This window comes from Tinamus guttatus, unplaced genomic scaffold (assembly GCF_059628265.1).
Source record: "Tinamus guttatus ecotype Peru unplaced genomic scaffold, ASM5962826v1 Tinamus_guttatus_pri_ptg000314l, whole genome shotgun sequence".
In the NCBI taxonomy this organism is placed as follows: domain Eukaryota; kingdom Metazoa; phylum Chordata; class Aves; order Tinamiformes; family Tinamidae; genus Tinamus; species Tinamus guttatus.
The window spans coordinates 11,377,348-11,391,844 of NW_028288848.1; the positions used below are offsets into that span (position 1 = coordinate 11,377,348).

The 14,497-nt window shown below is 40.0% G+C and overlaps 1 protein-coding gene across 1 annotated transcript; it reads right to left on the reverse strand.

Moving 5' to 3' along the window:
- Positions 1-4,925: 4,925 nt before the first annotated feature.
- ZNF488 (zinc finger protein 488) lies at positions 4,926-12,915 on the reverse strand. Its single transcript, XM_010220830.2, has 3 exons — positions 12,686-12,915; positions 8,204-8,432; positions 4,926-6,354 (listed from the first exon to the last, which is right to left on the reverse strand). The coding sequence occupies exons 1-3, from the start codon at positions 12,899-12,901 to the stop codon at positions 5,177-5,179; spliced, it is 1,623 nt and encodes a 540-aa protein (XP_010219132.2). The 5' UTR covers positions 12,902-12,915; the 3' UTR covers positions 4,926-5,176.
- Between the last annotated feature and the right edge of the window lie 1,582 nt (positions 12,916-14,497).

Sequence of the window (14,497 nt, forward strand, 5' to 3'; positions counted from 1 at the left end):
TGCTCAGTTCAGCAGAGTTAGTGACACCAATCATATGTTTTTAGTTAAGGTCAAAACCAGGTTGCTTTTTGCCCTGCCAAAGACAAATAGAAAACAGAGAAGTATCCTTTGCTCCCTGATTTGAAGAAGGAAAAAAAAAAAAAAAAAAACCTCTAATCATTGACAGTCTATTCCAGGGCAACCGATAGTGTTTTTGACATAGATCTATTTAATGCACAGCATTCTCTCTCTCTCTTTTTTTTTTTCTCTCTTTCAAAGCATGACTGTACATCTGTATTATTCGTAATCACTCAGAAATACATACAACTCTGAATTGGATCTCAACATTTGCAATCTCTATTTAAAAAAAAAAAGCTGTAAGACACCTAAGTTGGGTGTCTTACACCTCCAGATTTAGTTAGAGCTGCAGTACTTACCAGTTGTTCTTTGCTTGCTCATTTGTATGTTACTATCCTTTTTTTTTACATGTTTAAATATCTGACTGCATCTTTTTCTGTATTTATAGGAAAATAATTTTAACAGCCAAAGAGATTTTTCATCTTTTTTACTAATTGTTCATCTTTCTAATTACTCGCAGTGTGATTGCTGACTGAAGCATTTTCACACCCTGACTTTTATGCAGTAATCAGTTGTTGAATTTCTCAGTATTGTAGAAAATATTTAAATTAATTAAAGCTCATGCAGAATTTTGTGTAAAGTGATATATAAATGAAGAATATTAAAGATATTTAATCCAGTAAAGATTAGTCAATGAATGAGTAAAGAACATTAACATATATATTATATGTTTTTAAGCCTCTTTAATATCTAAGTGACTGAGATATACTGCTTTTGTTTTCCTAAACACAATCTGTTGTTCTGTCATGTACAAACAATAATAGTCATTAAACCCAACACTTAAAAACTTCAACCATCCGTTCAAGTAGCAAAAGCTATAGAGTATCGGCACAAATAGGAAATAATTTCTTCCACTAAGCAATATAGTAAGTACTTATGAATAATAAATGAATTTAGTAATTGGAATCTAGTGGACAAAGCAGATGCATTGTAATTGGAATCCGCAGAACAAAAGCAGATGCATTTGCTAGTGAGTCCATTTGTAATCAGCAGTGCTGTTAGTTCTCCGAAGTAACACCAAATTCAATTTCCCTGGAAACTTAATGTGCAAACTTGACAAACTCCATTAATTCACAAATTATGATTTCCAGTTTGACTGGTTATCTAACAGCTAATCCGTATTGAAACTATCAATTGTAACAAAGGCCAGTGTGTTTAAATTTTTTTTTTCTTCTCTTCACTAACTGCCATGTTGTATTTACTTGTGTCTCAGTGAGCTTAGAACCTTCTCATGCTGTAAACTGTGATGGTACTTTTCGCTCACAGAAGAACAGGGTCATGGAATATCTCTTGGTTAAAGACACTGGGATTGAATGCATTCCTTCATGCATTCCCCACTCCCTCCACTTCTTCAAGGATTCCCTGTTCTACTAACGTGCCTTTCCTCTAGCGGGATTTCCTTTCATCTGCACCAATTTAATTCTTCAGACTTCTAGACATGAGGAAAAAGTGCTTCCAGCATGACTCAATTATAGGAAGTTTATTTTTCTTTGTCTCATTAGGCTTCCTTCTGCCTGTGCAATACTTGGTTCACTCAGCTCTAAGACCAACACATTGATTTTTGAGAAAAAAAAAATCTTCAGAATTTTTGTATAAACCCACTGCTTTATGTAACCCAGCTAAGATGAGGCAGGAAGTTAAGCCTGAGCACATAAAGCACATGCTCCCTGCCTGCACAGGGGGCTTTACGCAAAAGCTCGTTTTACATGTAAGGAGTCAAGTTCTGGTTCTGCTGCCATTTGTGCCATTTTACTCTGATGTCAACATGTGTGTTTTAACAAGCAACAGAAGTTACACTGGTGAGTGGTGTGTGCAAACAGCTCTAGTTCACAGAACACTTTAGAGTATAAGAAGCAGTTTCTTTATTCGGTCTCTAAGCCATTGGCCACCTGCAAATGGGCAAGGGCAGCACAGCACCCATTTGCCTGCAACAGGATTTCTGTGTTTCAAGAGGACCAAACTGCACTGCCCTTTCATCTGCAGGAGGTGAGGACAGTATCAAAAATAAAACTGGTTAAAAACCTCTCCTCTTTATTTTTGGATTTTAACTCAGTCAAAATCTGTCACTTTTTATAAGGGGGTGTCTTGCCTTGCAGGTGTTTGTACAGTGCTTGTCTTCAAAGTATCTAAGTGGCTGTGGCTAAGATACTCCCACAAAGAAACTGGGTAAGAGTTCATTTTTTTTTCCAAAAAAAACCCCAGCTTCATGACATAAAAGAAAGCCATCCTGCTCCATAGCCTTGCTCCTTGCTTAAGAGCAGAGGGAGCCGTTTTAATTACTGGAGAGAGACCTGAGGTGGTGGGTTTAACATGCTGGTGAATAGGTGTTTTTTGAGATTCAGTAGCTGTTTTATTTCTGTCATTGGCTGATTTTCCCAAAATCACTCGCACTAACACAAAATCAGTAAAAACATGTAACCAGACGGATTTGGTAGTGCTTTGGTCTGATTGAAATGATACCCCAGGTATAGCACACTAGAAAACGAAGCCCTTGGATTAGGACTGAAGCAATTCTTCTACATAATATTAGGCAGCGTTATACAGATGGCCATGCCACTTTCCAGAGGAAATCTGAAGTTAAGTTTCTAACTGTACCAGTTTGTAAAAAAAATGGCATCTTTTAACAAGCACAGAAGAGAATATTTTGCTGCAATGGTACCAAAAATGTTAAGTCTTGTTTATTCTGGGCCAGACTGATCATAAAGTCATGGATGTTAATCAGGAGTAATAACATGGAGTTATTCTGGATTTGTGCTGGAATAAGTGAGATCACGATCTGGCCTAAACGAGTAATGGGAGCTATAACCCTAACCACATATGCATGCAGTCACACTGTGGAGTTCTTCATTACACTTTATGGACACTGACTTCACATTAAACTGGCTGGCACCCAGATAAAGCCAGATGGAGTTAAACTTGGGCCATAAAACCTTGCCATAAGTAAATTCCTTACACAGTAAATGTTGTCAGACAGAAAATAGAGATGGAAAGATTAGGAGGAAACCACATCATCCCCTACTCAATGCAAGTTTGTTCCCTGTGCTACATGTTTCAAAGCTTTTGTTCACTTTGGTTTTTAATGACTCCAGTGAAAGAGCTTCCACCACTGACCTCGGAAAGTTGTGTTACAATCCAGCCAATCTTCCATTCTCAATTTACGTCTACTCAATCCTAAAACATAATGTAACAGTTTCATCACTTTATGTTGGGAAGAAAAGCTGGGGGGAAGAGCCAGTCTTTGGCCTACAATAAGCCAGATGTTTATGCTAATAGAAAACAGCCATGTTCAACAGCAATATACTGGAAAATGTGAAGCAAAATACTGGAGTACAATCCTGATTTATAGAAATCTCCCAAGAGATAAAAAATAGTGTTATTTTGTTGATCCTACTGACAGCCTAGCATTCTAGGGCTTTTTTGTCACTCAGATATATCTACCTACTGCCCGTTACTTCCAGTATCAACCCTGACATCATCATGTGAACTCAAAGTGTGCAGCAGACATGCACTGGACTGTATCATCAGCATGATGGAAAACAATAAGGAGCATATTGCAATGACCCACTCAGATCCATAAGACGCCCGCAGGTAGGCAATGGGTGGTTTCTCATCATTCTCTCTGTGACACAGAATACCAGCAAATGAGGTTCAGAGTCAGGCCACAAAAAACGTAACTAGCCTTAAAAAAATAGCATACAAGAGAGAGACAAATGCTCACCTTGAAGAAATCACTGTCATGAGCTTTCAAGAGCAAGCCCCTAAGTGGATTTAAAAAGTAATGAAAAGCTAATTAGACGAGCTGCAGTAACAACTGACAGGGTTGGTTTGTGGGGTTTTTTTTTTCCCTCCAGAGTGATAAAAGCTCATCTGCTCCTGAGATTATGCAGAATACAAACCAAAGGAGGCAAGAGAAAAAACATTTCCTGTGTACAGGCTACAGAGAGACCTCAGCACCCTCTTTAGAAAAAGTTGAAAATGTGCAGTAGCAGAAACCAGATAATAGACTCACTGCAGTGCAGATGCAATGTATAATACCACTATCCAATGCAATTCATATATGTCTCTGTCATTTTTGAAGGACATATTCTTCTTTTAGCTATTAGCAGAACAGAGCCTATAATCCTAAATTAAGCTGTAAATTCTATCAGTAGCTAACAATAACTCAAACACTATAGTTGCTTATTTTAGTATATCCAATAGGGAAGAAAAAAAAAACCACATAGGCCAAACTCTGCCCCATTGGATCTGTACACCCATCAAAATCACGCAGATCTAGTGAACACACCTCTGGGCAGAATTTGTACTTGCTATCTACACAATAATGTTGACAGCAGGTCAAATTTTGATCCAAGTTGGTTTGTTTTTTTAAAAAAATATATTTCAAAAGTGGTAGAGCCTAGATCAGAATTTAGGTGTACTGATTTACAAATCACATCCTCTTTGGCTGTGCTTTTGTCTATTGCTGCCAGTCACAAATCTCAGATAAAGTCAGAAGTGTAACTCCTTTCCAAGGCCAAGGGATAATGAGATATAAGGTTTTCCCTCACAAATCTGATCAAGTGTGCTGATCCAGCCAACATAATAGAGTAAGAGCCTGCCAAAACTGACAGAAAACAGTTACTTCTTTCCTTCTAGCACACAAGCACTGTGTTTTTTTAGTGCTTAAAGATTCTAGATTCAGTGAGGATGTTGTTACTTCTGTATTTACATTATATTTCACAGGCACCAGCATATTAAATACAAGCAAATTCTGTATGCAAAACAATGGCTTTGTTCCCAACTCTTTGCAAATTAATACTGCATGTGCATTCATTTCACTATTTTATTTCCTCAAAAATAGATTGACAAGGACCAGGTTGAGTTTTCAGAACTTACAACCCACTCAGACTCTTGTAAACATTATATATATTTTTGCCAAGCATCTATTATAAATTATTGTAAACAGTGATTTGCTGTAAGAAATTAGTATAAACACAAAAAAGAAATGGATACAAATGAATTATGTTCCCCTTCTTTACCCAACCTGCCCAGTCTCTTGGTGACACCAGCGTTGACAGCTCTAGTTATGAGAAGTCATGTGCCGAGATAAATGATGGCGTTCTCGGAAGTACTCATGACATATGGGGCATGTTAGCTTCTCCTCCCATTTCCTCTTGCACTGGGATTCACTTGAGGAATATTCCTTTTTGTGATGTGACCTCATGTGGAAGACTAAATCAGATGTCATGCGAAACGACAGGTTGCATTTGGCACACCAGTTCTGGGCAGCTACTCCAAATGATGTGAAGGTGGGAGGAAGGAGAGTTAAGGAAGAGGAGGAGGAAGCAGAGGAGGAGGGGGAAGTGGTGGTCGTGTTTTGTAACTGTCCTCCTGTTTGTTTGGGCCATGGTTCTGAGGTATATGGGAAAACATTGCTCTGAGTGATGCTCGTCTGTAGCATCTGAGAGTTGCACAGATCACTGACAAAGAACTTGGAATTCAGGAGACTGCTGCAGCACATGATGTCTGTGGTGGCAATGAGGCCAGACAGCTCCCCCAGGCTCTTTGGTGAGTTGTTCATGGGATGAGAAGAATTTACTGCAGCTCTTTCTGCTAGACACTTGGCGGGCTTGCTGAAAGCGCTCTTCTGTTCTCCTCGCGCTCCGGTGGGCCACACGAAGGAGAACGCACTGCCAGAGGAGTTCAGCAACGCTTCCTTTGACACCTGCTCTTTACCAAGTGGGACTGGGCCGTCCTCCTGTTCTGACTCCTTGGGTCTCTCATTCCTCGGCCTGTCCTTCGTTTTCCTGACCTCAGTGAAAGCACTCTGCTTCTGCTCCAAAGCATCCTTCCTAGCCAACTGCCTTCCTGAGCTCAGCTTCCAGAAAGAACCAGCCAATGCATTCTCTCCCCCCGTCTCTTCCTTGCCCCCACAGGTATGTTCTTCACTCAGATTATTTGTTTTCTCCAACAGCACTGTTTTCCTGTTCCTATTGTTCTCAGCCTCTTCTGATTTTGCTCTCCTCTCTCCTGTGAGACTGTGGGCATCATCTTTTCGAGCTGCCATTTTGACCTCTAGATCCCTTGCCAGACTGTGAAAATTTGTGGCTTGGTCAGTTAGGCTGCCTTTTGCAATCTTTGGGTCGTGGAAATTTCTCCAGAGCAGGACACTCTTCTCTGAGACACACAGGAAGCGGACATGGGAGAGATAGGAATGCTCACATTTAAAGACTCGGTTGCATTCTTGGCATCTCAGTTCTGCAGAAACAGACAACAGATGGTCAGTTTTGCAAAGTCAGAATCATGGATGGATGCAGATCCTGATCATTGAAATGGATAAAAACTAGAAGCATCTCTGGTATCATACAAGATTATATAGAATAAAACTTATGCCAGTGCAGAATCAGCCCCACCTTGCCACAGTGGAAAATGACTCAACCATATTTGCCTCCACAAGCAACATGCAAAAATTCTTTCATTTATACATGTAGGCCATGTTTCTATTAGATAATCTTATCAGTACACAACAGTCTAGATAAAACCTTACGAACTTTATGATAGTTCAAATTGTGAACCTGAACATGTTCCAGGTAAGTAACCATCTTTTAATGCCTCTGTCAAACACTAAATACCCATGTAATTTACAAGGTATTCTAAAGCTCAATCCAAAGATTTTGGCATGAACCTCTATTTTCCGCTTAGCATACTCTACCTTAGCATACCTTTTCACAAATCATCTGACTTCAATACTTCAAGCCCTTATTCATGCTCACTTGGCAAACTGCTATACACCTCAAAGCACAGCATAGGAAATAACGTTCTAAGTGAGACAACGCCAGTAGTGGACAGGAAGAAGGGAGAAGGTGCAGTGGCATGATAGCATCTCCTGCTGGCGCTTGGATAGACTGCATCGCTGATTCACTGGGATGATTGATTACCCACAGACAGCAAGGACACAACTCAGTGACCAAGGCGTACATGGCACATCTTAATCTTTGGAGACCATGCTACTTTGTTCCACAACACACCACAGTTTATGCATATGAATGATGCCAGATGCACCTGGGGCCTGGGATAAATAGGAAAGTTCCTGGCATCATTGGATTGAGCTACAACATCCTACTGTAGCTCAATCCTACTGAGCTACTCTGAAGGTTCAGCACAACAAAGTTCCCTTCCAAAACTATAGAAACTGTGTTCTTCATATTATAATAAAGCTATTGACTCGGGTGGGAGACACCCACTAGGTTAAAGTCTTAAGTCTACATAATGTGTTTCCTGTGTGGTTAACACTTTGCCCTGGTCAGTTTATAGGGTTGTATAGGCTCAGACTGACACAGTATGTCTACACAGAAACTATATAGAGTATGAAAATGCTCTATATATGAAATCAGTTAAAAACGATTTAGTGGGTTCCTGCTATGAATACATCTATATTAATTTACAGGTGAGTAGATTACTTTATAAATTTACCAACCAAGCTATGTAAGTTGTGTTTAAATCAACAGGAAGATTTAAAGAGTTTTTTTCCAGCTCAGCTTGATCTCTTGTAATATAGATTTGTATTCTTTCTACAACAGCCAAATTATTTTCTTTTAGAGCCATAAATTCCTAGTAACATCTCAGAATGAAAATCATGCTCTTTTTCTTGCTCCCACTGTGTCCTAGACCAAATAGGCAGGCGGTACTGTGTGAAATAGTGCTTGAGTTGTTAAGTATTTTATAGTCCTGCTCAGTTACAAGAGTAAAGCTGATTGTTAGCCTATACCTGATTCCAAAACATATTAAAAAAGCATATATCAAACTGATATGTTAGGCTTTTAGGAACTGAAGGGAGTCAGGTACAGGATGTCCCTTATACAGCTTTAAAAACACCAGCATTAATCCCTAGTGCACTATCCTTTCTTGGGAAGTAGCAGCAAAAATGGCATTCATGGCTCCATCTTTGTTCTTGCTCTCTGAGTCTGGCTCAGTCCCAAGGTAGAAAGTGTTTATCTTAGCTGACCAGCTAGAGTCAGGTATGGTCCATTTTCCTGTATTACCAAAGACGCTGTAGATTCTCTTCAGTCCTCGGTGACCTCTGCACGACTCTCAATTTCATACTCACCATTTTGGGGACTCTGGGTTTTTATCTCATTGAAACCCAGGAGTCTGGAAAGCTCTTCATCATACCAGACGAGGAGCTCCTCATTTTTGTTGATTTTCCTTGTGGAGCGATAATATAACTGGCTGTTTTTTAGGTATGCTTCCAAGTTCTGCTCTTTACTATTGGCAGCTGCTTGAACAAGTCTCATCCAAGGCAGTCCTGTGGGACTGTGTACAGATGTAACATCTACCTGTGAAACAGGATGCAAAAACAAGGGAAGTTTCAGGTCTTGGGATGCAAAACAAGGGGAATTACTTGGAATTTGTGAGCAAAGCCTGTTCTCTGCCTCATAGAGAGCCAACATGCCAAAGTCATGAGTCCAGCTCTCACACAGGTGTGATCAAATCCAAGGCCTTCTCCGGATCTAGTGCTGACTAAGCCAGCTGCCGTGCAAGGCAAGGAGCACGTACAGCACTGGGGAGTGGAAGTGTGGAACAGGACTGGGAGAGAGAGACACAGATGAATGGGAGTTCTGAGAACAGGCCTGAGCGGGAGGGAGAAGGAGACCCTGGTGTCCCCATGCAGCCTGCTCTGGCCTGGCACTTCCAGGGCTGGAGCACCGATCTTCCCCCGGCCCTCTCACGGCAAGGACGCTATCCTCTACTTGCTGTGGGTTGTCTCATGAGTGCTTGCCAGGTGTGTCTCACAGAAGCATATAGGTGGTTTGCTCCTCTGTAAGTCGGGATTTTGTTCCCATGGAGAAATGGGATATGAATCAGGAAAGGTGCCAGGTCATGGTCTGGTGAGTGAGAGATGTGCAGGTCCCTGGAACACTGCTGTGTGAGCCCAGAAATAAGCGCGGGCTCTGTCCAGAGGCACGTGGAGTGCTTCATCCCAGGGATGTGAGAGGATATGAATCAGCATGTGTAAGAGGAATTCTGATTATTTAAGAAGGCAACATTTGCACACACAATAGTTTGGCTAGATCTCGATCACATAAATATTATATTTTAATAAATACAACTAGAATGCACTTATACAAGGCCTTTCATTTTGCAGAATTAAAATGTGGCATTCATATTCCTGTACTTTATAAAACATTAAAAATTAATTAATTTCAAAGCATCAAAAAAGACAATTACTCACCAGAAGAATACTGTTCATTTAATTATTTCTCAGAGTAGTAAGGGCTTGTTTTACTTTCAGTATATATGCATTAAGAAATACCAAACAGATTAAGTTTAGAATGTTACTTCGGTTGCAAATTCGGGCACCCAGAAGTTAAAAAATTAATATTAAGTCTACTGCTGAAATTAAATTTCCCTTTTGTGTACATGTTATAGCATTGTCCTCAGTCCCATAGACTCCTTTCTCTGACAGACTTTTGAGTAATTTAGTCACCGGTCGAACAAGCTCTGGAAATAATATAACTATACAATATTTGTTTTTGTTTTCTTCATTTAGTTTGTGGCTCCCATCTTATTTACTTTATTGCATTTGCTCTGAATAGAGAATGATAAATTTCTTTATAGTTTTTCCTTGGTGTTTACCACGGCAGATTTGAAAGATGGGGAAGATTTTCATAGCTCAGAGGCAGAAACACAGGGCGATCAAGGGCAACATTTACACACATAAAAAGCCTCAACTAATTTTTGAAGCACTAAGTCATTGTTTTGAAAGGAAGAAGTTGGGAAATGAAAAATGTCTAATGACAAGCATGATCTAAATTTCACCCCAAGCAATGTATAGCTCTTTGTTTTCCACTAATTGTGAGGCAGCCATTCATGGGTGTTAATATTTTAGCTATTTCTTTCCTGTTTTTAACTCCCTGTAACTATTACCTACCATGCAAAAGTATGATCATATTAGTAACTTGAACACAAGAACAAAACATGAAAATGCCATTAGCACTAGAGTTAATTAGAATAAAGGAGAAAATAAATTAGCGTGTCTTGCAACTGGTTCTCTCCAAATGCCATGGTAATTAAGAATGATAGGATTGAGAAATACACAAGTCTGACAGTGACACAAGCACACCCACCCACACACGCAGCGGTTGTAACTAATAGCTATGACAGAGGCTGTCATTTATTAGTGTCTGTGTTTCAGAAATACCAAGCACCCACCCAGAGCTCTAAGCAAAGTCAAAGGGAACACCACTCCTCTGGGAACTGGGCCTTCAGAGAAAGAGCTAAACATACTTAGAGAGTTATGTGGGGAGGAAAAAAAAGGACAGAACATAAGACCCAGGTGCAGAAAACTAAAGACCCTTGACAGCTTTAGTTTTCATCTCTCAAGGCAAGGATGCTATCCTCTACCTGTCGGGCTAGGTAAAGAGGTTCTACGAATCCTGCAAGTCCACCTAAAGGACAAGTTAGTCCTTTAGATGAATCCTTTGTATCCATAAATGAGTCAAAGGTTTCACGGCCTGACAAACTCAATTACAGCTGTGCTTTAAGGAGATCTGGCTTCCTTAGAAGCCAGATAAAAGCGGGAGGAGAAGGGAGCGCAAGTCTCTTCCTTAGAATGTGAAGGACCAATCCAATGGAAGCAGTAAGGGCCAGAGTTGCTCCACGGGAGACACTGTTTTATAGGGGACTGGCTTGCTCTGCTGGGAGGAAATTATTGGCCAGAATGAGCCACATGTGCCCATGGCTGCCAAGGCATTTTCTTTGATCGGTGGCACCTTGTTGGCATTTCTTTGATCAATTGAAACAAAGAACTCAAATTAGGGTCTCAAAGTATATGAGAGAAAAACATACAGAATATCCTTTTCGACTAAACATGCAAGTCCAAGATGAGGAAATTCTGACCAGAAATAATATTCCCTGAATTCCTGTAAGATTGCTGCTGAACTGGGATGAACATGAACCTCAGTTGCAGAGACTCCACATGCCAAATCGCTCCTGTGTTTACCTTTTTTGTACCATTGCCAGCATATCAAAGTCTATTTCTTGTTTTGCGCCTCACGGCATTGTGACACAAAGAGTTAGAAGTTTAATACCAGCTCCTGAATTCTGGAAAGTTTTACATACAAGATATGGGACAGGAGATGACATCTGAAACAGTTATTTGTCAGAATTTCATGTATTTACTGCCAAAAGACAGAGTTCTGAGCCAACTCAGGCATCTGATTTCATGGCTGCATAACAACTACTTCACTCAAATGTAGCGAAGAAAGCATCCCTTTCAAGGGCCACCCCAATGCCCTTGAAGCTCTTTCTTGAGTCTACAGTCATTCCAAAACTCCCAGGAGAAATATAACAGAAATATAGCCTAATTCCAGGAGTGATCTTTCTCCAACGGGCTGCCAGTTCACCTGGGTTCTGCTAACACTGTCCAAGACAGCAAATTTGTACCAGATACCCAAATGAATATCAACCAAACCCTGAAGCCTCGTCTTCTCTTTCTAAACATGTTCAAGGCAAAAGTCTTAAAGTGTAAGTAACTCCAGACAACTGTATCTCCCTCTCCCCACTCCATATTCTCCCTGGAATTTTTCTCTGCCAGAGAACTGGATCCTTCCCAGATCCTTCCATGCTATGGTATGTATGGGAAAATTGCTTGCCTCAGGTTGTAAAGCACCAACTCTCTGTCTCTGTGTAGACCCATGATTCCCAAAATGCACTCCTATACCCAGAAGAATAAGCTGGCATTATTAGGAAAAATAAACATTGTCGAAATCAAAACGTAATTGCTCGAGAATATATTGCTTGGGAACACAGAAAGCTTGGGAATCAGATTTGGAGAAAGTTAACAGCCTGCACTCACTCCATCACCATCCTGGGACTTCTGGCTTTCCCTGCATGATTATTCCTTTTGCTCTGCAGACCTGTCTCTATGGCTTCATCCCCAACAACTGAAAAGGGGACCCGCACACAGACAGACATGTCTGAAGTCACTTTAGCAAGTCCATGTACTAGTAGCAATAAGTTGTGGCTGCCTAACGGTTGTGTGGGCCAGTTGCCAATTATTTGATTGCCGAAATCTTACACAGTTCATACAACCTGCACCAAAATCCCTGTTCCTTCAATTTCAGTCTTAAGGATGACTGAGAAAACTGTATTAAAGCTTGCTGAGATCTGTCTGCAAATGCTGTACATGCACTCCCTGCATGTAACAGTGCAATGCCACTCTCTTCCCTCTCTGATGTCCCACCTCATTTTAAGCCTTCTTTGTCCTTTGGTTGGAAAGACGAAACAGGACATGAGGATCCTAAACTATTTGTCCCCTTTCCTCCTTTTTCTTGTCAACATGGAAGCCGATCATAAACCATCAGCACAAAAATAAGACTTTGCATACTTCCTGGAAAGGAAGCAGTTCTCAATGAGATCCCTGAAATCTACAGCTCATATATCTGAAACGTACTGGGCTACTTCTCTCTTTTGAATGAGCTGTTAGTTGCGCTGAACAAAACAAAAATTTACCCCTTGACAATATTACCTGCTGAGGGAGGACGCAGCCCTTTCTAAAATGACTAACATTGAAGATGTGTTCTCTTACCTTAAATACATAATGGATGTTCCTTCTATCAGAACATTTGAGAGCAATAGAAGCTACAGTATCCAAAAGAGTGTTCTGGAGCAGGCAGGGTCCAAAAATCACTTCTTTGGGAATGTCTTGTGTGGTATGAACGGTAGCAAATATGTCCGGAAAATGGTGATGCAGAAGTTTGTTGTCACTTGTCCAAAGGAATTTAGGCAAGGATGTAAGTTCCATTGTAAATCTGTAAAATCAAAGGGAAATCACAATTGGGATACAGATGGAAATGGCAAGAGACATCACTACTTACAGTACAAGGACATTCTGTAACTGCAGATGAATTGTTACAGCATGTTAAGATGTTGCTAGTTATGGAGTTCACAGCTTTCTTAACATTCAGTTCAGAAAGAGAAAACTGACTTTGCACTAAACCAAATCTTAGGTTCGTAAATAAGTCAAATACCCTTTTCCGAAACAGTCCAATACTTAAGAGTTCAGCTGCTTCTACAGTGCTGCTTCCTATGGCCATGAACAAGAAGCGTTGGGCACAGTAAGCAGAACTGGCAATCAGTGGAAGTCAGAATGCTCTTGCTTAGTGTGTTCTCAGATACTCTTCTTATTTATTTTTGGTAATTTGTAGGGATGTGAAAGATGGTGGAAAAGGAAAATATAAATAGCAATGCATTTTGATTTAGCATGGCAACATCAATCTACGTTCTTGTTAGGCAGTTACGAAACCAGGAATACACTGAGCACTGAGTCTATTCAGCCTAACCCCACAAAATCTCTGGGGAGTTATAAAAGGTAATTTCATCCCAACTCAATATTTATGGGAGATCTAACTTATCTGTTGTTGTTAGTCAGATTGTGACTCATTCCATGGTGATATTTCCTGCATAATATCAGTAGAAATTGCTATACTTATGAGATGTTTCTAGGGGTTGTTTATTTTGCCTTTATAATGTAACAATATACATAAATAATATAACATTTTTCAGGGCAGAGACAATCTCGACAGTATTGTGGGACTCAATCTGGGAACTCTGAATTCCTAGTACCCTGCAGTGAGGAGGCAGGTTTGAGTTATTTGTCATTCTAAGCATCTCTGGGTCTTTAATAAAGATTTAGCCATCTCCAGCTCCCAGCTGGAGGTCATGGAAAAACCCTCATTTATGTCATCAAGAGCTGGATCAGGTCCATTAGGCAGAGAAAATTAAAGAGAACAGCAACAAGCCCTGAAGAGGCCTTAGCCTAATAAATACTGAGATAGAAGAGCTGAAGATCCAGTCTAATCTTTCTCATTCTCTGCCAAGAGAATTGATTTGTTACTCTATGATTCATGAATTAAACTGAAATGATATAAAGTGCTCAGGAGACTTGCACTGTTTAACTAAATCAGTGCAAATAATTCTGTATAACTTCCTCCACTAGGCAAGGTCTAAGTCCCGACCCTGACAATATTGAAATACATGGTTAGTTATGCAGTAAATAATAAACCTCTGAAAGATAAAAACCTAAAACAGACAAGCAAGACAAAGCACGGCGGGCAAAAGAAAGGGAATAAAAAGGTCAGAAGGCTTGCTAGGGATTAGTACCTGAGAGGAGGATAAAACGGCCGTGGCATTCCATTAATAATGAATGTAATTGCATGATTACGATTAATCTCCTGAAGTTATTGTTGGTGTGAGAACAAAATGATGGCTTGTACATGTGTATATATTCATACGATATATATTTACTTAAATATATAGAACATATTTACACATATGTGTGTATTTCCACTCAAACTATACTGACTTTAATACATGGAAACAGTAGACTGATAATTATTTT